Source organism: Pseudopipra pipra, chromosome 9, assembly GCF_036250125.1.
Source record: "Pseudopipra pipra isolate bDixPip1 chromosome 9, bDixPip1.hap1, whole genome shotgun sequence".
Taxonomy (NCBI): domain Eukaryota; kingdom Metazoa; phylum Chordata; class Aves; order Passeriformes; family Pipridae; genus Pseudopipra; species Pseudopipra pipra.
In genome coordinates, this window is record NC_087557.1 from 9335503 (window position 1) to 9360505 (window position 25003).

Sequence of the window (25003 nt, forward strand, 5' to 3'; positions counted from 1 at the left end):
CGGCTCCGCAGGCCACCACGTTAGTGATCTGCTCCTGGTGAAACACAGGAGATGATCCATCTCCCAGACAGGTGTGGAGTCCCACAGAGCTCCCCTTGTCTCGTGCTGCCCGAGCCCTGTTGTGGGGCTTCTGGCTGACCTGGTGGGGAGGAGGAGGAGAGGGGAGGGAAGGGAGCCAGTGGTGTGTTATGGGCCTGGTTTGAGGTAGCGGGATTGGGATGGAAGGTGAAGCTGGTGGGAGCCGGCTGCAGAAGCTGAGCCTTCATAACACCTTCCCAAAGGAAGGGTGAACCTTGGCTCCAAACTGTGCTTTTGACCCAGAGTTGTTTGAAATTGTCGTTTGTGTGGGATGGAAGACAACAGGAATGGTGATCCAAAGATAGTTCAGAAATGATGTGTGTCATTGTCCTGGAAGTGTAATAGACTGAAAAGATGCATTTCTGGCAGGAATTGTGCTTATAATGGTGGATCTTGTGGGGTGGTCCACCATGGGATAGCTCCTCATAGGCTTCCCTCACAGTTCCTGTGTGGGGATGTTGGCTCTGTAATTCTATGGTTATTCCACAGAAGTTCTAGGGGTCAAGCTTTTTCTGGGAGAACAAGGAGGAACAAAGTATTGTACAGCAGGAACATTTTGGAAGTTCCTTGTCTACCCACAGAGAGTATTTTCGCACTGCAGAGAGCCGCAAGGTTTCTGGTATCACACGGCATTTAAAAAGGGGAGCCTGACTGCCATCTATGCTTTTCTAAAGTCATCACACAAACAAAGTGGATGACTAAAAAAAAAAACATTAAATGGAACTTCATTTGTATGCAGTTAATGTTAATATGAAAAGTTTGCTCTACTAAATACATGGTCTGACAGGAGGTGCTGGAATCAAAAATAAAGCAAATTATTATCAATTTGGCTATTCTGAGCAGCTGCCTATTTTATCTTTGAAATAAATGCCTGGAAAGATTTCTCTTTTTTTTCAGAGAAAGAATTGGAATTAGTCTACTATGAAAGCACAAAGTAATTCTCTGTATTTCTGTCTAAGGATATTGTGAATATTTGCGTTGCTCTTTTTTGACACTATGGGTAACAGCCAAAGCAGCATGGATTAAACCTTCTCTCATGGAGTATGGCAGAGGCTATAATAGAAGCCTCTCAAAAGAAAAAATCATTTCTTTGAAAAACCTGAAAAGATACATTAAAAAAAGAAGCTTCATGCTTATGGTAACGTAACCCTTGATAAAAGACTACACAATATTGGCTCTCAAAACCCTCTTGAAATTAAATTAAATCCATTGAAATTCTTCAGTAAAGGCCTAACAAGTAATAGCTTTTATTCTGTCAGTGTGCTCTACTGGATCTTTCCCTTCCAAGCCACCTGAGATTCTCCTCTTAACAGCAGAGATGATTGTAGATATGTGTCCTAGAATTCAGGATATTACAGCAGTTCATCTGTTCATTTCACTTCTCCCTCTTTTCTAGGCAGGGGTGACACCTTATGCAAAGTACTGAGAATCTCAGAAATTACTCTTTTACTACCTCTTTCTGGCCACTTGACTCCTCCTTGCCTTCAGAACAAAAACAACTCTCCTTTTATAAAATAACCTGTGACAGTGTGAAGAGCAGTGCCCTCATTTTGCAGGTGCCAGCAGCTCCCTCTCAGTGTCCAGGCTGTCCAGAGCCTCGTGTTGAGTCCAGCCTTCAGTCAGGCTTTTGTACCCACCTGCAGGTGTAACATTGCCAGACCTTTTGCTGGCTCCTACAGACGTGTTTTTAGTGAATCCCACATGGGAAGAAGAGAGATAGAAGTGATGATGAAAAGACAGGGCTATCTCCTTGTGAGCTTCAGCGAGGTACAGGGGGAAGTAGGGAAGCACTCACCTGCACATATCGAATAACTGTTGTCTTACAGTATCAGGCTTTTTGGATGTTGTGTAAACTGACTCTAATAACAACAGGTTGATATATTTTTTATAATGTGCATATCATGTCCCATATAGTCCAGAAAAAATACAACAGGAATATGTGTGATTACACTGGGGACTGCTTTGAAGCGTTACAGGTACAGCGCTATCACTTCCCTGAAATTTCCCAGTATAAATTGCCTCCTCTCATATCTCTTTGATATCAATGGTTTCTTCTGATCCTCTCTCATTTCTGTTTTTGCAGTTCTGCAGTATGTGAAATGCTTGTTATTACAAGTATTGATGATACTGAAGAAATAACAAGGCTCTACAGCATAGAAAGTTGTGTCAATAGGTGCGTGAATTAAAGGGTAGGAGGGGAGCTGACGGTAAGAGGTTCAGAAACCTGACTCTTTACAGTAACTTTGACTTCCTCTACACAAATTTTTGCTGTTTTGAAGTTTGCAGGTTAAATATATAAAGGGATGACTTGGGTATGGGAACTTTCCCCTTCCCCAGACAGTATCTGATAAGCTTGTTACCAACACATCAAAGGTTTGTGTGAAAATATGCTTATGTCTGTGGTTAGGTGTTGTGCTGTTATTGGGCTTACAAATCTCTATAGCAGCTTTGCATCTGCTTATTTTAGAAAACTGACCTGAAAAATTATTTTGCAAGGGAAACATCCAGAGTTCTCTGCAGGAACGTGATTTGAGCACATTGACTCCTGCCAGCATTTGAGGATGAAAGTGTTTTAATTCCACGTCTACCAGCAGTTTGCTTGAGGTCTGAAGCAGCAGATTAATGGGACAGCAAAGAGGCATCCTCAGCCTCCAGGGTCAAGAACTATGAGTGCTATGGCATGACAAGGCCTCTATTGCACAGTCTATGGGCTGTCTGTGTCCTGATCTAGAGAGGATGCAGAGATGACCCAGTCCTTTCCTGATGTCTTTCAGGTTGTCTAAACTGTTGCAGGCAGCAGTGGGGAAAAAGCAGTAAAATTTCATTTCTAAGGTTTGTTCAAGGCATATAAAGAGGGAAAACTGCTGCATACATCTAGCTTCTAACTGCTTCCTAGAGTTAGTGTTCTAATATCCACGTGGGAAATTGGAGAGGCCTTAGAGGCTGTATTTCTTCCCATGTAATCACCAAGAGCTCAGTTAAAGGTTTTCAGGCCTATGGTGTTCAGTTATGTTACTAAATCACAGCCTCTGCATAGCAAATGTAGAGTGGAAGACTTAAAATTTGAGCAAGTCTGAGTATTGGGAGATGGCTTGAAGATTTCATTGCATTTACTGCAGTGATTACACAGACTCTTTAAAGTTCAGAGTTTTATTAGCAGGTGAGTGGCAGTAGGCTCTGTGTTTGGAGGAAACCCTCATATCAAAAACAGTGTTTCACAGCAGAAATATTTCAGATTCCCACAAGAATGGGAAAAAAGCAGTTAGGGCCATTCCAGAGTGGCATAAATGGAAACCTTTTTCTTCACTATTGAAATTATAAAGTAAATTTCAGAATTCAATGCAATGTCACTTCAGAGTCCTAGAATTTCAGAGCGTTCTTGTTAATTATGCAGGGAGTAATTAGGAGATGCTTGTGTCTATAATCTTCTTGGTCAGCCATATGGATTTTGATTTTTTCATACCTTTTGTATGCTGGGCAAGAAATGTAGAAAAAAGAACTTTTATATACTTTTGCTCTTCAAATATGCAACATGATTTTAAACAGTCTCAAGCATTTAGCCAGTGATTGATTTAGTGGGAGCTGATTTGTGCTTAGTAATATTTCTAAATTTTTTAAGATAGTTTTAAAAATGAATCAGATTTTTAATTAAATAAAGATTCCTGATTACTAAAGCAGATGGATTCAGATATTGTGTAGCTTTATCTTGCTTGTTAGGTGTTCTTACCACATGAGAAAGTATTGCCAGATTAAAATATATTATTGTGTGTAGGCTGAGTGATACTACTGTGTTTACAGTTGTGGGAAGAGATTCCTTTGATGAAATCTAGAGAGCTTCCATACAAAAATACCAGACAGTCATTCTACTGTGTTTTGCAGTGTGAAATTTTTTTTAGTCAAGACAGTCCCTGGCAGTTGTGGACCAAGGAAGAATCTTCAGTGGAAGTTTAGTATGTACATGTGCTCATGTGTGCATGTGCACACACATGCTGATGAAAAGCTCTACCGCTTCTACTCTGTTGCAAAAATAATTTTAAAGTCTCTCCCCCTCTCTCCGAAACATCTTCAGGCTGATTCCAGAGATAAGGAGAAACATAAAGGTGGGATTCAGAAGGCAAAAATAATTATGCATAAACAAGAAGGGGAGAAAAATTGTTTTTAAAATTAAAAAAAAGCCCAACAAAATAAATGCATTGATTGATTGCAAGCCCAAGAAAATAAATGCATTAATCACTTTGAATTACCCACTGCTTATGTGTATCTTTTAGCTTGTATACCCCTCTCTTCCTGAAATACAGTTTTAATAAGTTCACAAAGCTGATTTGAAACATGCAGCAATAAGACACTGTGAAGTCCTATCTCAGGGAACTATTAGCTGATGATCCCAAAGAGTATGCTGGTTTCAGTGCATTATGACTGAAAATAAAAAGGGGCAGGCTTTTAATGTGGATAGCTTTATATGGAATGAAGTGTGTGTGTGTACACATGTGCATATATGTGTCTGTATAGACACATACAAATAGTTACATAAATGTCAACAAAAGCTGCTCAAATACACGGTAATAAATCTTTAGTGTTTATTGGGTGCATTTTAAATACACTTTTTCTTTCATATGGACTGCATTTTCAAGCTCCTTTTCTTTCTTTCCTTCACCTCATTGGAGTATTCAATTTCTTTGCACAGAAGACAGCAGGGGGTCTGTAAAATGACTTTTTTTTTCAGTAAGAACTACAGGATTTGGCCTATAGTTTTAGTGTAGATGAAAGAAATAATGGATTTCTTTGAAAAAAACTAAGGAAAATCAGGACAATTTTGTTCAGTACTATACCACTGTTTCCAGTAATTGCCTTGTACACTTTGCAAGTCTTTACACTTTATGTAAATACATTAACTTCTGAAAATCCCCCTATAGCTGCGAGGTGGGGCCTTTTGAAAGAGGTGTTCTTTTGAAGGTTTGAGGGCCTCTTAAACACACATTTTTTTCTTCAAAGTAAATCTTGTAGACTCCCTGTCACAAATCCTTCTTGTTAGGAATTCTGCTTGAAGAACTGTTTGAATTTCAATATCAGGTATTTCAAACAAATACATCTAAATGCCTCAATACATTTTTCTTATGGTCAGTCAGTGGCCCTAAAAAAGAAAGGAAACCTCTCATAACTTAAATTCTGTTCCTAGCAACCCTTTGAAGAAAAAAAATAAAATCTGAGTTTTTGATAGTTACTCCTGGCAACCAAGAAAGGGAAAGTAACTGTAAGCTTCTAATTTAGGAGCTGCTTTCTCTGCTTCTTCATCTTGTGCTCCCATTTCCTGTATTTTTATAAATAAGATGAGTGAGAAGTTCAGAACTCTGTAACAGAAAATAATGCAATAACATATAGGTAGGTTTTTGCCTTGACTTCTAAACAGAGGAAATTAATTAATTATAAGCATGTGAATCATTATCAGTTTAAGCTGCCAAATGAATAACAGTTGTATTTGAGTTTTCTATAGTGAAATCCTGTTCTAGCAGATTTTAGTGATTGCAGGACAAGTGGTCTGTTTTACACATTATGCAGGAGTGAGGATATAAGGCTTTAAGGCATTTACCTCTTAATTTCTTTTTGTGGCTAGGAATGACTATTTTCTGATATAATTTTGAAAATTCCAATATGCTACAATGCAAAGGTTTTGTAGGCTACAAATACCAAAAGAGAAAAGGTACTTTTAAAATTTGGATATGGAGAAAAATAATATCATAATTTCAATAAATCTTCATGATAAAAGCTAGAATTTTTGCTTAGTGTCTCTATGCAATTGTGGACATGAGGAAGTACATACCTCATCTTGGATTTAAAGCCTTTAGCTATAAGACAATTAGGGAAGCACATAGATTACTTGAAAGCTTGTCTGGTTCATGTTGAATTGTTACAAGATTCCTACAGCTCAAGGACACCTTCTTGTTAAGAAAACCAGAAGTGAACTTGCTTCTCTAAGTCCAGCCTCATTTTTACAGTCAGGGTCTCCAGGAAATAGAATCATAAATCTGGAATGTTATAAAATACTTTCCCATAATTCAAGGTCAAGCTATAAATCTAAGTTACCGTGTCTCTTGCTAAATATGTATTTTCTCTGGTTCTTAGGGCTTAAAGCTTCCAAGAAGTGACCCTTTAAATGCTATCAACATTAGTTTTAGCAGCAAATTTGAACATTAGTCTTGCTGAGCTGGGCAGTATGAGTTACTTAAAACAAGTAGATGCTCAAAGGTTTCTGTGTAACATGGAGCACAAAGCAGGTAAAGGATCCTCTCAGCCTGATAACCCTTTCATCTAAAAGTGATGACTTTTTTACAGCTTCATACATGCTTACATACTCATGTACATGTTCCTGTATATACCTAGGATACACTGAGAATCCTGTGTATTATTGCCCCTTGTGAACACTCCTTGGGACTTCCCAAATGCCTGTAGGGCTGAGGGTAGAGCACAGCAACCTAACATCTAGATGGAGTTGGATGTAGTAAAGCACATTGTGTTGTACCAGTGTTCATGCTTTCTCTACTGAGATTATTACCATCATCTTCCTTGCATATGCAGAGCTCTGAGTGATCACCACTTTTTGCTTCAGGATCTGCTCATCTCCTCTGCTCTCCTCCTCCCACTTCCCTCCCACACACAGTTGCACTGCTTGTCCAGAACACTTGTGCTGCACAGAGCTGATGAATCAAAGCATGCATTTCCCTGAACAGTGGTGTGGTCAGGGAACATCTGGTGAAAAAAGATAGACACTGTCACTGCTGGTCCCCATCTTAGGAGGAGGACAACATTGATCTCTGCAGTAGTAATGTATGTCTTCCAAAAATGAAAATGTTCAAATTATTCCAAATAATCCTTCAGAAGCAGCCATAAAGCAACAGCTTTGTCTTTTTAAATGTAGAATAACCAACTTCAGGCTTCATCAGCAGGTAAGAGGAGGAGATTCTAGTAACTGTGTATACCATAGGTAGCTTAAAATACGTGGTTAAACTAGAAGCCAAGACACACTGAGATACAAATGCATCCCATCGAATGTACTGCCCAAAAGTGTTATTGGGAGGGCTATGTAATGGATCATTTCATTCTGTACAATGTGTTCAAGTCCTATCTTGTCAAATGGGAGCCATCGACAGGCTGAAGGCAGCCAGGGGCCAGGGAGAGTGAGAGATGTGTGCTCAGCACTTGGACTGGACAGAACTTCAAATGTCTGCACACTTCTGCAACCTCTCCACTGCCCCAGGGCAGGGTTTGATGGTCCTGCAGGACCTGGGAGTCAGTGTCGTGTGTGCTTTAGTTCAGTGCAAGCTTCAAATCATCCAATGTATCATGACAAGAGCTAAGAAACCAGCTTATCAATTTAGAAATACCTGAGGCATCTGACTGAAAAAGTTTTGCTGAATCTTTAGTGTAGTTCTTAGATGAAAATATGGATGGTATTTATCTTTCTCTGTACTTCTCTGCTTTCAGTAAGGAAGTGCTGGCACCTGTGGGAATTCAGATACAAAGCCAGGCTGGTGAAAAGGAGCTTGGTACCTCTGATGTACAGAATGAAATCTGAGATATTAATTAGGTTGTCCCCAAAGGACCAGTCTTTTCATTCCAAAGGTAAGAAGGCGTGCACTGACCTAAAGTGTTTCAATATGTTAAGCTGAGATTGGGGATCAAGGGCCAGGATATCAGCTCTGCTGTTTTCATCTCCCAGAGTATCTCTTACTGCAGGGACCAGCAGTTGGGCTGCTGGTCTCCAGGAAGTCCATCTTTAGAGAGTTCTACCGGAGACAACGTAAGCGAAATTGTGTGTGGCTTCACTGGTGCAGCTTGCATTTCACTTACCTAGAAAAGGAGGTTATATTTGGGCTGTCAGTTATGAATTTTGCAGCTCTGCACCTTTGCAGGACCTTGGTAATTATCATACAGACACCAGAATGTAAAACCAGCTTGGAAAGCTGAGAGCAGCATTGCTTTGCAGGCCAAGCTGAGGCAAGAGCAGAAAGCAGCAGTCAGGTGTTTTTATTTCTTTTCAGTTTTAGCTGTATTTGGCCTAATAGTCTTCATCTGACAGCCCTGAAAAACACTGCTGATGATCTTTCATGATGTATTAGACAGTAAGGGCATTATATGTATCTAATGTTGCTGTTAAACAAAACTTGCTTCCAATATATAAACTATTGATAATTACAGCATAAAAAATAGTGTCAGTAGCAAAGTAGTTTAAGTGGGTATTTATTAGATTCAAGATAAATAATCTATTTGACAGGACTTTGGGGTTTTGTTTTTCCTTTTGAGCTTTTACTTGTTCAATAAACAATTTTGGGAGGTTTTGAAAACTGATGTATATAATTTATAAAACTGGTTTCATGTAATTAAACTATTTTAGATCATGCAAAACAAACTATTTTCCCCCATAATTAATCTCACTGTTAATGAAAGTATAACACTCATTAAAACAGGTAAATAAGTAAAGATGCATGATGTTCAGGGAGTTCACATGGTTGTGTGGTTGTACAACGAATATGTACATTTTCAGCCTGGTCATCTTTGTAATACTGAGCGAAGACATGTATAAAAACCAGACTGTCTCAAAAACACTTTTTAAACTTCCTGTTACCCCTTGGAGTAGAGCGGAGGCCACTGTGGAAACAGCAGAGAAAAGCTCTTCCCACCTCCTTTTCAGACTTCTCTTTTCTCACCCTCCTTGTGTTCCTCACACAAACAACAAAAGTGAATGAAGACTGAACACCCCACCTCACCCCAAACTCCCCAGAGTTCGAGGGTTTGATTGGAGCTTGTTTTCCTCAGGACTGGTATTTGGTGCTCTCACTGCACGGATATTGCAGTAGTATGTGACGGGTATTATTTCCAGCTAGAATGGAGTGTACGTAAGTCTGACCTGACAGGCTTATGATTCAAGAAGGTGAGCTATCTGTGAAGAGTAGTGAGGTAGTTCAGATATTTTTTTCAGGCTAATGTGGGAAATTTGGAGAAAGGATTGCTCTGAGAGTAAGGAATAGCACAAAGGATTTTTCAGGTCAGAGACTGTGAGGGCAGGTTGGCCTCATTTTGTTTACTATCTTCTGTCTCTAAATTATGTTCCTGTTTACAGTAGAAGAAGGAAAGGAAAATGAGCAAGTTATTGGCTTTTCTTAGAAAGTCTTCTTTGTGAATCTATATTTTTACATGGTAGTTGGTCTCTTCCACCTAGAATGACAGTGTGCTGGTGGAAGGGGTAAAGTCCCTCAGAAACTTCACCTCTCCAGAATGTGTCTCCATTGATAAGTGTTGGCCAACTTTATGAACATCAGTAAACTGAAAATAAAGCTGGGATGTTACACTGAAATGAGGTTGATATTTCTCAGTATACCTTTGTCTGAAGGAAAAAACCTTAATTTTTGTTTACCAGTTTACAGCCTTCACAGACTGACTTTGCTCTAGGAACTGGCAATGTTAAGCCGACAATTTTTTCTTGTTTTGCATCAAAATCAGTTTTAAATAACACCTCTGTATTTTAACACAGAATTTCATAAACTCTAAAGAGGATCTTACTAGAAGAAGACAAAAACAGACAGAGCCTCTTGCTAAATAATTGTTGCATGAAGTTTCATCTTCTGTGATATTTCCTAACTTACAAAGTATAGGAAGTAACACTTGCTATAGGGCAGAAAGAGGATGTGCAAATATTTTATGCTGACCTTGGGAGGGAAAGAACATTACTGACTTAGTATGTTAGCTTGAGCTTGGTATGGGAAAAATGAGCTATTCTTGCTATAGCAGAATTTATACTGTTAACATTTTATCACTTTTTAGAAAAGAAATGAAGAAACAATAGCAATACCAGGCCTTTTTTTTTTAATGACAAAGACTAGATTTTTGGCAGTGTACTCATGAGCACATATTATAAAAATAGTTGTTGTGAAATTGTGGTATTTCTTTGAGACCTATTTTATGAAACACATGAAAGGGTTTTTTTCTTGAACTAAAGGAACATGATACAGTTCTAAAGCTGTAGTGATTCAATTGTTTACATACTCTGAGAATTCCAGGTGTCTTGGGAATACCACAGCAGGGACTGTTTCAACATGATAGATTACCAGCTTTCCCTACTCCCCTTCCACCATCTTCTTTTGGCTATTTTTGGCTCTTTCATTGTGTTGTGTGCAGTAAAAAGGTTGTATGTGTTTATAGGGCCTCACAAAATGTTTCTTGAGCTTTTCTGACACAGTTAAAATAGCCAATTTGTGCTAAAAGTCTTTAAGTGTTTATTACAAAATATTCTACAGAGAAAGAGAAATAAGCTATAAAACCAAAATAACAAAAAAAAATTTATTTCAGAGTGTTTGATTTCCCAACGCTGTCTTTTCTTTTACCTGTCTGTAAATCACTGGAGTATTTTCTTGAGTCTCTACCAAAATTTGTCTTGCACAAGAGTCTATTGTTTGCATGATTGTTACTTTCAAAGTATATATTTCCAATGTTTCTGCACCTCTGTTAGCTGACTCTAATTATGCCCACTAACAAGAAGTGATAAAGAAGCATTTGAAGCTGCATAAATGACCTTTCCATAATATTAATGTTAATATTTTTAATAAAATTAAAATACTTAACCAAGTCTCAGTTTTCCTCAAATTTACCTTTTGCACTTCTCATTCAGACTAGAAAATATTCTACCCAAATAGGACGATTTTCCCTGAACTTTCTGAATACTTTAGAAGTTTGGAGAAGGCCAAATGAATATGAATCTAAAAAGTTCAAATTTTGTACGTCCTAACTTCAGATCCCATTTTTCCTGAATAATCTCATATTGTCTTCAGTTTTTCTCTTTCTTTGTAGTTTTTCATCTGCAGTGTTTTCCGTGTCCCACGACAAATAACATTCTTGATTAAAAGAAAGCACGAAATCACTATGAAAAATGAGAAAAATGAGAAGGCAAGTAGTTTAACAAGACTGTTGTTGCCAACAATAGATCAATTTGAAATATTTTGACCCAAAACTACATGTAACATGCATCGAGTAACCTTCTTTCCTTGCTGCTGCAATGCATTGGTTCAGTTTTGGGCTCCTCAGTACAAGAAGGCCATTGAGGTGCTGGAGCATATCCAGAGAAGGGCAACGGAGCTGGTGATGGTAATATCAGATTTTTTAGCACTTCTACTAAAGGAGCAAATAACCAAGGTACGTGGACTTTCGCAAGATTGAATAGAAAGTTATTGTGGGAAAATACTTTAAAAATGTATTTTAAAGATGTATGGCCTAGGATGTAGCTTCAAGGGACTTTCCACATTACAGAAGTTGTTTTATGCTACAAAAACTTCTCAGAAAAATTTTTTGCCCTTATAGTCAATTATTTTTCAATGTTTCCTTCTAGTTTTGATGACTCTTTTGCTTTAAAGAAGCTTTGAATTTACTCCCTGTGCTAAATATTTTTTTTTTATAGTGTGAGAATAAACAAAGGCAGCCAGTGTATCTTTAGACAGAGTGTTTTTTTTTTTTCTGAGTATCAACATTATGAACTTGCCACATTTTAAGATAGCTTACAGTGTGTGTGTGAAACATATAAGTTGAATGGCTTAGGTATGGAAACTAAGGGAGTTTTATGTGACATAAACCCTGATGTGCAAGGTAAATCTATGGGATTTACCATAGATTTACAGTTAGGAAACCAAACTGTTTCCTAACTGTTTCAAATTCAAAGATGGTTATTATGAGTTTAGATTATAGAAATCTTCTAGACTCTTTTAGCTGTATAACAGTAGTTTCTTGACAGGCCACTGAGGAAGAAGTAATGCCTGCCACATGTTTATCTTTGGAAATATCTATCTAACCCATTTGGACAGCCCCAGAGAGAAAAATCATGTCAAAATATGAAGAAGGGTAAGAGATGGGCTATCAGAAGACGACCGACAGCATCACTGTAAGCAGACCAGCCTTCTAGGTAAATATTTGTGGTTTATGTTTATAAATACCTTGCTCAGAGGCATTTTTGTGCTTCTGTACCATAATAATAACTACAATCAGCTGTGGGACTATATTTCCATCCAAAAAATAAACATAGCTGAGATGTTAGAAAAATATTTGGTATAAAGTCATCCTGTGTTTTATTGGAAAAATGAACACAAATACTCTTGGATATAAGCACCGTAATCTGACAGATAATAAAACACTGGGAGGACTTGCAGACCACAGCTAATAGTGTGTGACAATGAATCTGGCATCCTAGGTGGAAAGCAGGATACAAGGCTAGAAGCAAAGAATACAGAAGTTAATATCACAGAAGATACCTACTTGGGAAAAACAGAAAAATGGACAGAGAACTCACAGAAAACAAGCTGGTTTGCTCTTTTACAACACAGACTAACCACCAGTTAGCTCAGAAGTATCCTATTGTAGAAAGATAGCCCAAAACACAGGTTCAGTAGCCTACCCTGACACCGGTTCTGGATTGCTTCAGCAAAATTTGAGCTTTAAAAAAAGATTAAAAAAGGAAAACCTACCCTTGTTTGGTTATTTCAAGCATTAGCTTTAGAATAAACAGGCATGTCTTTAAGTTTTCTACAGAGCACACAGGAAACAATGTTCAAGAGATAAGGGAATGTCCAGTGAACTACAGTGAAGTATGTGAGTGCTATTTTGAAACCAGAATGGAAATACTTTGGGAAGGATTGTTCTGTAAGCATTTTCTTCTTTTTCTGTGTGGGGCTCTTTTGGGTTTGCAGGTGTTACTATTGCTTTGACTCATGTTCTCTCAGGCCTCCTGCAAACATTACACAACCATGACTTTCCATATGGTGCAGGTAAGACAGCATTTACTGCAGAGTGTCATATAACAGTGTATAAGTTTGCTTATAATTTGGGAAAATTATCTAGCAGACACAGATTTGGCTCATAAGAAGCAATCAGCAAGCAAGTTTTGCTGAAGGCAGGGTAGATTTGGTGAAGGTAATAGGGGAGACCCTGCACAGAGGGAGCTTGTTTAGTCCCTCCAGCTGTGGTGATACTCTTGAGTTTGTGTGATTGCACAGAGCACAGCTCCCTGTCTGCCATTCAGCTCACTGCTTTTTAAAGCTGTGGTAGTTCATTTGCTGAGACACAGTCATATGAGTGTCTATAAGAATCTAAGAAGTTAGTACTAGGAGAAATGAAACTGGAGGAATAAAGAAGAATCAGACTAAGAGAAGGAAAAATCTGCCAGTGTTGAAGAGCTCTTCTGAATGAGAGTTCAACAAGGAGTGGTCCATGGATAGCAAATATTCAAATAAATGTTGTGCCTCCTTTTCCTTTTCCCCTTCAAACTGGGTGATGGAAGAACACAAAAAAAAGATATCATGGGTAAAAATATTTATTTGATGTTTCATAATGGGAAATGAACTTGTTCACTCTGAAATATCTGAACACCATATACAAAGCTAAATCCTGAGCTGTTCTCAGTGTCCAGCACTCATTCAAAACCAGGATGTTCAGCACAAATCTGAGTTGGTGCTTATAGGTATGCTGCCACTGTTTGTGGGTGGCAAATTCTAAACTGACATGTTGAAAGGAGCTATTCAAGAAATATCACAGTGTTATCCTGGAACAATTTTATGTGTAAGCAAGAAGTAGGTGCCTGGCACTTCTGAGAGCTTATCTTAGACTTATTGCTCATTTTGGGCCAGATTGTGGATAGTGCCTCAGGGATACCAGAATACGTTCTCTGTCCTGAGCAGGTACAGCACAGATCATGCAGGCACCATATGAAGTGAAGATGTCAAATCATCATCGCCTGAGGGTTGGTAGCAGCACAGCAGTATGCTTGCACAAAGAGCTGTATTGTTTACTCTTGACCTTAAAATAATTTGATCCAATACGACATATTAAGTAAAAATGTTTTCTTTCTTCAGGAAATAGTTCTTGGCAATTGCAAACAAGCCTGAAAAAGTATGTACAAAATCGACTCCTTAGCAAGTATTCAATGAAAAATTAAGAGTATTATAACATATAATCTCTAGCAAGAACAACATTTTCACAGTAACACTGTCAAATTAATTTTGCTGGATGAAATGCATTATGCAGGTAACTCCCCTTGATTTAAACAGAGTTGTCCTTGGGATGAATTTATCTATTAGTGTTTGCAAAAATGTGCCTTCAGTTTCTGTGGAACAGTTTAATTCTGATATGCAGAATATCAATGTAACTGAGCTGAGCCATATGAGATGACTTCAATGCAAGGGAAATTATACAAAGCAAAAAAAGTCTGCATAACTTTAAATCCAAGTAACTTATGCTTTAAATCCAAGTGGTGTGTGGAGTCTGCAGAGAATTTAATTTTTATTGCTTTGTACTTTACTCTTTCAAGGCCTCTGAAGAAAAAGAAAACACAGGTGGGTTCTCAAGAACACAATTCTTGAGAAAACTAATTCATACTCCATTTTGTAAACACATAAACACAAAACAGCATTAGGTTTAGGTACTAGGGGAGAACACCATTGCCTAAATTAACCCTCACCCTCCTCCCCAGTAAACCCTCAAACAAACAAATGCAACCCAATTAAAATCCTCTGTGATGAATGCCAGTGTGACACCATATTGACTTTGATAATCTGGGCTTGGAAGTTGTGTTGTGTGAGGAAGACAAATGCCCCAGTGTTATCAAGCTAAACTCTTAGGGAAACGAACACAAGGTTAAACCGAGCTCCATGAAGTCGTAAGGAGAGAGAACAAAGAGAGTGGGGTTTCTCTGGCATCCTTCAGTCACAGTTCCTATGCATTGAACACAGTGAGCACCAGAAATGATCACTTCTGGGTGGCACAGGCCTTGTAAGTGTTAATGTGCAGGGTAAGTGTGGCTGTTGTTTGATACCTGATAACAGATACAGGGTGGGCCAATCTTTGAGGGCAACCTGCCATAATCCAACCTGAGACAATTTTTTTTGGCTTGTGGCTGTACAAAAATGCCGTTCGTACCCTGGTTATTGCTACTCCTGCCTTCCTTTCATCTTTCCAGTCTGTTTCCTCCTGGTCCTGTGGTACCAGGCAGAGATAGGGACTGGTTTGGGGAGTGCTTTGTGGGGTAGAAAAGGAAAGTGTCAAAATAGTCTTACATGGATGAAGAGTTCATGCTCTCCCTGCCTCTAGGGTAAGTAGTGGTGGGTTTTATGGCTGTTCTCTGCTTTCCTCTACCTTCCATTGGAATAGGAACCAGCTCCTTAGCTTCTTCCCAAAGAATAGTAAGGCCTTTTAGCTGCATAAGGTAAATTGTTCTGGGGCAGAACTGTCATGCATGCCTGCTTGTTCCCTTCCTCTCTATCACACAGAGTCACTGTTACCTGGAGGGAGGAAATAAGGCCAGAGTCTGTGCTGAAATGAGCAAGATGCCATATGCCCTGAACTGCCCACTAGTAAAGCTATTGTAGAACAGGGAACTATGGAGAAGTCCTTATATTTGTCAGGCCTACATGGGTACCTTTTCAGTCTTCAGTTACTGCTCATCCTTCTCCTTTCTTAGATGCACTGAAAATGCTGTGGCCCCTTTTTGCAGGTTTCCCACTTGTGTAGTTACCTTTATTGGTGATTTCATTCCCTGTGAGCTTCTGCACGAGCAGGTACATCCAAGGCTGTCCTTTTGGTTTTGTTCAAAAGTTGATGAAATACTCTGGGAAAGGAAATGTGCTTAACCACAGAATCAGGCATGTGCAGCTGAATTTTTCTTGGCTTTGCTGTTGCCTACACAGTGTGATAAGATGGCCAGGCAGGACCATCACTAAGCCTTCAGAAGCAAAAAAGTGAAATGCTTTGTGTAGTAGTATCTGAAGATCACACCATGCCCAGTGCACTCTGTAATCTCATTCCTTTGTTCAGCACAACTCACAAAACAGAGTTACAGAAACACCTCCTGGTAGAAAGCAAGTTGGCAGTGACTGTGGAGGCTATTAGAGATCTTGGTGTCTCTCAGCAAGCTCTGAGATTGTTTGGGTTCTGGGCAGAGCTTTTGCACTGTCTAACATCAGTCACTGAGTAACTACAGCATTTTTTTCTGATGTGTTATGAGAGGTTGTGCAGGAAGATGGGTGTGTGTAGTGTTTTGAGGTTCACAGCTGTTTGCTCCAGTGCTGTGGTCTCATTAGCAGTGAGAGAACCAGACCCCCCACTCTGGGTTACCCAGGGGGATGATTGAATAGCCCTAGGACTGACTCAGAAGTGAGAGAGAAAAAGAATTTGGAATAAGCATTGATGCTACCTTTATCATCATCTCCTTAGTCATCATTTACTATTCCTATCTGAGACATGTGAATTGTGTAAATCAACACAAAAAAACCCCAAGGTGAACTTTCATTGAATCTTTTCATGGAATAATTTGATTTTTCTCTCTCCTTAAATCATCTGTTTCAGAAATCTGTTGTAAGGATAGAGTAATATTTGCCTCTTACACAGTTTTGTTGTTTGTTTGTTTGGGGGCTATTGTGGCTCTTTTCATAACTTACAAAAGAGAGAGACTTTGTCCTGAGAAAAGATTTATTTTAATAACCCATTCTTTAATGTGCAGGTAGAATAATTAATCCTCTCCCATTCCCTTGAAAGGAGGATTTTGTATTTAACCTTTGGAAGAAGATTGCAGTTTATGTTTGGGAACAGACTTCATATGCTCTAATAGAAATACCACACAGCCAGAAAAGGTCTGCTGTGCAGGAATTTGTCTTGGGGACACCAGAAAAGCTTGAAGAGTTGATTGGAGGTTGTATAAAACTGCTGGGGAAGGTCAGGTGGGAATGGAGCCTGGTTCTTTTTGAGAACCTTTATGAGAAATTCTCCAGAGGATGTCATTAGATAGCACACTTCAGCCAGGCTGTTATCCTGGTTTTGGATAGGATAAAAGGGACTAAGATGTCAGTGCTGCAGACAATGTATGGCTATAGTCCAAATTTAATTTGTGACAACTCTAGGATGATGAAGTTATTATCAAAATCAAAGTCTCTGGAGTATCAGGGTGTTATCACTGTATCAGTTTTGTTCTGAACACATTTACAGTATAATTATTATTGCAGCAAGTTTGTACAGAGAAGCACTATTTAATGGAAGTTAAGGTTTTGGCCTGTGTTGTAAGACTTGTCTCAAAGCTGTAGAAGACGGGTTTAATCTTGTGAGTTCAATTCACTAATGTCATTTGTGAATTATTATTTGAATTTGTGCAACTTTTTCCTGTGAGATGCCTAGGAAGTCTCTGGAGGACTTATGAAGAGGCAGCACAGAAGAATTCTCTTCCCTTATCTGCCTCACGACAGGGTTCTGCTGTTTCTTTTAAAACCTTTGAAACCTTCAAAAAGACAAGCAATCCTAACATTAATTCCTTTTGTAATCTACTATATAATGGGCATTTGTTATCAAGTTGAGAACTACCTCAGTGCATCCAGTGAGGGAAAATGTCGCTGGTGTACCTTGCACGACCTCCATGAGAAGGACAACAATCCTCTGGCACTATCGTGGCAAAGAATTGCATTGAGCTACCTAATCAGGTACTGAACATTACAGAAAACAGAATTAGACTGTCCCTATCCATTTTTTATATATTACTCTCATACCTAAAATGTCATCCTTGTAGAAAGATTCAGAAGTATATCCCATAGAATCAGAAAATAGTTAATGTTGGAAGGACCTCTGGAGATGATCTAGTCCAACCCCATTTTTAAAGGATTTTCATTTAATCATCAGTTACTTCACTTGAGGATGCACCTTTTTATGAAGGCCTTGTTGTCAGTTTAAATGTTCTGTTTCCTGATGGTTTGAGTTTCTCCTTCTCTCAACAAAAATCTCAAGAAGCATCCATAACACAGAAGGGACTCACTGAATGTATGCAATATGAAGACAAAGTATGACTTTGTTAAATCCAGTCCTTTGAAAAGTTAGGTCTTGTGTAGCTCCTCAGTAGAAAGGAAGAAATAGCTAAAAACAATCTATTTAATTTGAATTAAGGAAGCTGAGTATTACTGCAGGAACTTAAGAAAAACCCTTTTGACTTCCTGGAAACTGAAAGAAGTTTTTTTGAAGAAGTAATTGTCTCTGACATCACTAAACTGCACAGCGAGTTTGCGGGTGGTTAGTTTGGGGTAAGAGAAGGAAGCAACTCCTTCACAGATAAGCAGGCAATGTATGTGCCTACTTATTCTCCTTTTTGCTTCAAGTTTTGTGGAGAAATTCTTTTGCGGACAGATAACATTTATTTTGCTTTGCAGAGAGAGACACATGCTGTTTCATAAGGATACGCCTGATTTCCAGAAATAACCATGTTTTTGTGGCTTAAACTCTTAGCATTTGGTGTTGCACTTCTGAGACAGGATGCTTTTCTCAAAGGTAGGTAGCAACTGATATTTCTTTCTCTCATTTTGAACCCTGAGTATCCTCTGTAGATGTAAAACCAATGGAAAGCTTTGCAAAGTGGAGAAATAAGATCTTGGTTCAGAAATTAGAATACAGTTGTATGCAATGGTATCAGAACCTAGATCAGGAAGGTTAATGCATAATGTGCTGGGCTAAAATGTCTTCCGCGTGGTCATATGCGAGAGTTATGTGCACCATTAAAAAAAAGCCCCCAATTTGTAGCTGTATTTGAAAAAGAATGCATTTAGATCTCTTATGTGAACCTGCTCATTACAGTCTTTGTTTGGTTTCATCTCCTGGTGCAGTACTTTGTTTTCTGTGCTTAAATCCTTCATGAAAAAAATCTTCCCATCAGTGTTAGCCACTCCCTGATCTCAGAATCTGCTTATAGTTCCTCAAATTTTGATTTTTTTTTTTTTTTTTTTACTGCAGTGGGGTTAGTAAAAAAAATCTAAATGTTGTAAATTAATCTCTACAATTGGTAAATCACTCATTTTGTAAAATAGACATCATTTATTTATTTATTTATTTTATAAAAACTGCACCTTAAAGAGTCTTCAGAATGTTTAGTTTCCCCATTCTGGGTGAATTTGTCGCTTCACTTTTTTTACTTTTATGAGAGAAAGACAGAGCCCAAGAGGATGATCTTGCAAAACATGATAGATGCAACAGATAATATTAGTAGCAAGAAAAGCAATTAATCTTGAGGTAATACTTCATATAAAGACAAAAACCTATCTATGTTTAAGAAAATATTTTCTTCTGAAGAAAATGCAGCATTCTTACGTATATCAGTTCTTACTTCCATTCTTACTTCCATCAGTTTAGCTAGTGATGTAATTGGGGATGGTTGATGGCAGACACAAAGGCTTTTTCTCTAGGGTAACGTTGACCCTAAAAAGTGGTTTGAAATATATTTTCTGAAATGGCAGTAAGTTATATGCAGGGCTGAAATCTCTTTTCATATACATTGAATTTATGCATCCTTCTATCCTCATGTCACTATAGTAACTCCAGGTTTATACTGATGTAAGCAACAAAATGATCTGCCTTTAGTTGATAACCAGCTAAGAAGAGCATTTGAAGCCTGAGCATTAGCTCTCTTGTCCTTCAAAGTCTCTGAAGAGAGGCAGCACTGAATAAATCTAGTTGATAGCTGCTGGATATTATAAGAAAACAAGTGAATGCTGAACTGTAGAGGAAAAGAACAAAATCTCTTTCTTTTCCTGTCTTTTTTTTTTGTTATCTGCTGTCCTACTTTCCATTTTATAAGTCTTTCTGAGACTTCCTGCTGCTCCCTTTTCTCCAGAAAAGGCAGGTTACTGTCTGCCCTCTCAACCACCTTCACAGTCAGTCAACATGTCAGCTAACAGAGAGGGCAGGAAGGTGGATAGACAGGTAATAGTATTTTATTTCAAGTAATAGTTATTTTTTCTGTCCACACACAGTAGTCTAACTAGAGCCAGTTCCTCTCTACATTTACTAAACAGAAGAGCCTCAAAGAAATGCTAAGTTTTAACTCCTCTCTTCCACACTTGAAGCAATTAAGTCTCCCGCAGTAATATCAAGTGCTCAACATCACAGACCTTGTTTTTACCATGTAGTTTGGCACAGAGGTTGCTTCTCCTGTCAGAGTGACAGAAAGATTGTACTTCATTTGCTGTGCAGATTACTTTGCCTTGTAGCTGTGGGGCACTGGGCAGTCTCCTGGGGAGGGGTTTGTTAATGGGGGAGCAGCATTTTGAAATGGTGGCGTAGGCTTTGGTTTTATGGCAATCACTTTTCAGGCACTTGATTGTAAGTGTAGGATGGGCATCAGGACTTCTTTTGTTATTACTGTAATTATTTTCCAAGGGCCTATTGTACCTAGTGATTTTGAAAACTTAGCAGGGGAAATTTTAAGATTGTTCAACTTCCTCCCCAAGCTCAGACATCCTATAAAACATCTCTTATTTCTTGTAATCACCAAGCCACTTTTAAGAGCATCAAACTACATTAAACCAAACCAAACAAATTAAGCTATAGCCTGCACAAAGGCCTTTTCACTGTGTAAATCCCTCAAATAAAAACTAAGTATCCAACTGCTTATCCTGGTAAGAAACAGATGTGTAGTGCTATTTGTAGATGTACCAATATATGGTACTAATAAACACCAAACTTGGAGTTCAGTCTGGCCTTGTAAACATTTGCATTGATGAAACATCCCATTAAATTAATCAGTGTTTTGTGCACTGTTAGTCTTTCTGTCTACATGGAATAGCTAACTTTATCAAAATCTTTAGTTGCCAGATGTGTAGTTCTTAAAATCTTTAGTGTAAGCTTGATAATATAACACGTTATAGTATCTAGGATGACTTCCCAATTAAGAAAGTTATCCGAACATACCTGATACAATTCGTCAATGCCTGTTTATCCAAAAAAACCCCAAAACAACAAAAAACCCTTAGCCAATTCGATTAAAAAAAAATCCAATACCCCAAGAAATGACCAATGTCAATAACCTCTCCCTCCAAAAAATCCAAAAGCAACAAAAAATAAACCAAAAAACCCCAACCCAAACCAACAAAAGCTTGAAAAACACTTTAGTTTCCATTCAGAAAAAAGAAATGCTTGCTGGACAAGCACTTTTTCCATTAGATCACTATTTCAGGTTCCCACCCTCCTCCACAAAAGTGTTAGCAATTTGACAGCTTTCAAAAGCCTTCACCCAACCCCTGAGCCACTTCCTTTATGTCAGGAAACTAAATAATTGCTTGATAGTTTTGAGTGTGACTTTTTTATTTTCCAGGTTAAAAGTACCCAGCTCCAGCAGTCAGACTGTGCTGCTTTTGTCTGGGATAGCATTAATTTTTGTCGTAGTAGCTACTATGGGACTTTGGTTTGGATTTGTGCTCTAAACTGTGTTGGTAATACAGAGATTTCTTCTTTATTCTGTACCATTTATGTCCCACACTATCCAGTACAACCACATTAACAACCACCTGACTTCCCACCCTTTGATATAATACACAGATATTATTCACTTAGTCTATTGGCTACCTCTGCCAAATGTTCATAAAATGTCCACAACATGTCCATCGAGTTCATTTAGTCCATGACTTTGGGCTCCATGTTGTGGTGGTCACTCAGGACAGGAGAGGTGGTTTGTTGCATGGTTATTGGGTGCCAAAGTCAGTTTTGGTCTGGTCCCTGCTGCACTTGCTCTGCTTCTTGTAAGGCTTCTCCTCCACTGATTTGGGTAGTTCCTCTTATATTACATACATTTGTTATATATAATATATATATATACATATATATATATATACAATTCCTATAATATGCAACTTGAATCAGGGGTTACAACAATTTAAGTGTATTTCTACTACAATCTCTACCCCACTCCCTACCAGGTTTAGCATTGCAATGAACTCCTCCCCTTGCCCTCGGTCCAGCTTCAACTTATCTGTTGAATAAACAGTCCCTCAGGGTTGTATCTGCTCCAAATGTAGCCCTGTATATGATCCACAGTCTTTTCAGGGGGACAGCTGCTGTTGCATGGATTTATCCACAGCCACAGCTCCTTGGGGGGGGCACCTGTTCCACCATGGCCCAACCCATGGGCCACAGTGCCTTCAGAGATAGACCTGCTCCAGTGTGGCCTTACTCACAGCCACCCTCTCTTCAGAAGTAAATATGCCCAACACGATCTTAGCCCTGGCTGCAGCACCTCCAGGGATGTTCCTGCTCTGTTGTGGGCTTATCCATGGCCACATGGTTTGAGGTGCTGTCAGTGTGACCTCATGCACAGCATGCTTCGAGGTGTGTCTGCTGCAGCATGGGCAAATCCTTGGGCCACAGTGCCTTCAGAGGTGGACCTCCTGTGGCACACTTATAGCCACAAATGCTTTGAGATGTACCTGCTCTGGTACGTGGACTTATTCATGGCCCTCAGAATCTTCAGGATGTCCTGCTCCCACATGGACTCATCCATAAGTTGCAGTCCCTTCAACTCGAGTTCACACTGGAGCATGACCAGTGCAGCAGCACAAACAGCAACCATGCTCCAGCCATCTGCTAGTCCCTGTGCATCACCACTGCTGCTATCAGAATGTTCCCAGGAAGAGCAGAACGAGGTGATCAGCAGCACAACAAGCAAAGAGCAGCCACTAATGAGCTCAGACTCTCATACAGTTGAGCCCAGGGCAAGCACAAGAGCCCTGCCCAAAGCAGCCAAACAGCAATAATGGCTATAAATTCCATCTAACACATTCCAATCAAATCTATCATTATCTCAAACCCTTTGAGACCCATATTGGGGGCCAAAGAGGGCTGTTGTGGTTTGGCCCCAGCTGGCAACTAAACCCCACACAGCCTCTTGCTCACTCCCCTGCCCCAGTGGGATGGGGGAAAGAATCAGAAGGGTAAAAGTGAGAAAATTCATGGGTTGAGTTAAAGACCATTTAATAGGGGAAGAAAATGAAGAAATTAATTCACTGCTTCCCCTGGGCAGGCAGGTGTTCAGCCATCTCCAGGAAAGCAGGGCTCATCATGCGTAATGGTTCCTTGGGAACACAAAAGCCATCACTCCAAATGTCCCCACTTCCTCTTTCTTTCTTTCCCTGGCTCTATATACTGAGTATGATGTCATATGGTATGGTACTTTGGTCAGTTGGGGTCACCTGTCCCACCTGTTTCCTCTCCCAGATCGTTGTTCACCCTCCTCTCTTGTGGGGTGGTGTGAGAAGCAGAAAAGGCCTTGAATGTGTAAGTGCCTCTCAGCAATATGGAAAACTTCCCTGGATTATTAACCCTGTTTTTCATCACAAATCCAAAACAGCCCCATGCTAGATAATGTGAAGAAAATTAACTCTACCCCAGCCAAAACCAGCTTACGAGTGAAATCTAGTTTTACAGTCTCCATGCCCAACAGCTGTGGAGGTTTCCAGTTGGAAGTGTTATGTTTTCTTTGCACAGACATCAGCATAGCTCATCCTATGGCCTTGATTTTCTGTGAAAATCTTTCTCACAGATTGGTCTATACCCTTGGAAAGAGTTTGGCAGACCTAATTTTTAAGAAGAGAAACTTAGTAATACAAGTTCATTTTATATGCAGTATAAAGGATAAGGGAAATTGCTCTAGCAGGAAGATGTATATTAAGATAGAAGGAAATGAAGTGAAAACTTTAGAGCATCAGCTCTTATATTGTCCTCTTACGGATGCCCCACTGGAGGTTCTGTTTAGGACTGTTCTTTTTTTTTTTAGTGGTGCATTTAGGGGTTTTTGAAATGCAAACCCCAAAGTCCTGCACTCAGGGACCTCTTAATCATTTGGAACAAATTGCTTGCTTTACACATCTTGCACTGTTCCAAAACTTTATTCACAATCAGCTGCGACAGCGTTTGTGCACGCACAGATGGCAGCAGTTCCTTTTGCTTCCTGGGCTGGCCAGACACAAGCAACTTCTAAACTGGAAGCTGTTTAGTTTCATTATGGTGTCATACCTAAGCCATGGGCAGGACACAAGTTCATTGGAGCTCAGCAGCACTCTAGTTGAGCAACATGGTTTCTGGACTAAACATGTGATTTTCTTTATCCATTCGCCTAGACCTGCACAAATATAACAAGCAGATGGCTGGTTTGTTAGTGTGGTATAGGTATATCTGTTGATGCAGACATTGGTTTTGGACTAATGGGTCTTTCTTACATAGTATGGAAAAGACATTTTCTAGTCATTTTGTGTTCACTCACACCTCTATATTCGTATACTAAGAATCTTTTACAAATAAAAAACTGCCATGCAGAGACCAGTTCTAAAGAAAATCCATATATTCGTATACTATATATTCGTATACTAAGAATCTTTTACAAATAAAAAACTGCCATGCAGAGACCAGTTCTAAAGAAAATCCAGCTCTTGGTGGCATGGTATTTGGAACCACTTCCTTTAGTTTCAATATGGTGAACTTATGTTTATATATTTCGGTTCTGAAGAACAAATCAACAGCAAGAGTGTTAGAAACACTACATGATGAGATAAGACAGAAGAAGTGGGAGGAGGAAACAGGATGAAATGACTTTTCAAAGTTTATCTACTATCAGGAATCAAGCTCTGTTTTTCTGACTCTCATAACCTATCTGCAGAACTGCCTGCCAGCCTGGGAGCATGTGTATGCATCGAACAAGTAGCAGTTTCCACAGTGAAATTGTGAATGCATTGTATATACTGCCTAAAAATTATTCTGTTTTCTTTTGCTGTGTAGCTGCCTCGTGGTATACGCTGTACCATGCTGGGAGCCAGGAAAGGAGAACAGCAGGCCACGAAAATATTCTGTCCTCTGTTTACATTCTTGATTTAGTTTTAAGAGTTAATATTCATAAGCATACATCTGGCCCACCAGGAAGGCAGAGCAAATTAACCCACAGTGAATTCTCTGCTGTCATGGCTCGACTTCTCTTTGTGCTCAGTCAACCACCTCCTTTAGTTCGTTCAAATGTCTCTGCGTTGTCCCGTGCAGTGCAGACTTGCCCCAAGTCTTGCCACTGTCACTGCCCTTCCTTTGGGTGCTGTTACCACTGTGCTGTCAGTGCCGG

The 25003-nt window shown here is 39.2% G+C and overlaps 1 protein-coding gene across 3 annotated transcripts in view; it reads left to right on the plus strand.

Moving 5' to 3' along the window:
* The window catches only part of PTPRC (protein tyrosine phosphatase receptor type C), a 118216-nt gene that overhangs the window by 39021 nt on the left and 54192 nt on the right, over positions 1 to 25003 (plus strand). Inside the window, exons 1-2 of one of the 3 annotated variants that reach the window (XM_064664476.1) lie at positions 17556 to 18202; positions 18288 to 18405. The exons of 1 other annotated variant lie outside the window; for it this stretch is intronic. In XM_064664476.1, the coding sequence (XP_064520546.1) occupies positions 18339 to 18405 (67 nt within the window). In that variant the 5' untranslated portion in view covers positions 17556 to 18202; positions 18288 to 18338. Of the gene's footprint in view, positions 1 to 17555; positions 18203 to 18287; positions 18406 to 25003 lie in introns of those variants that run through there. One more of the 3 variants, XM_064664478.1, reaches the window with a different exon arrangement.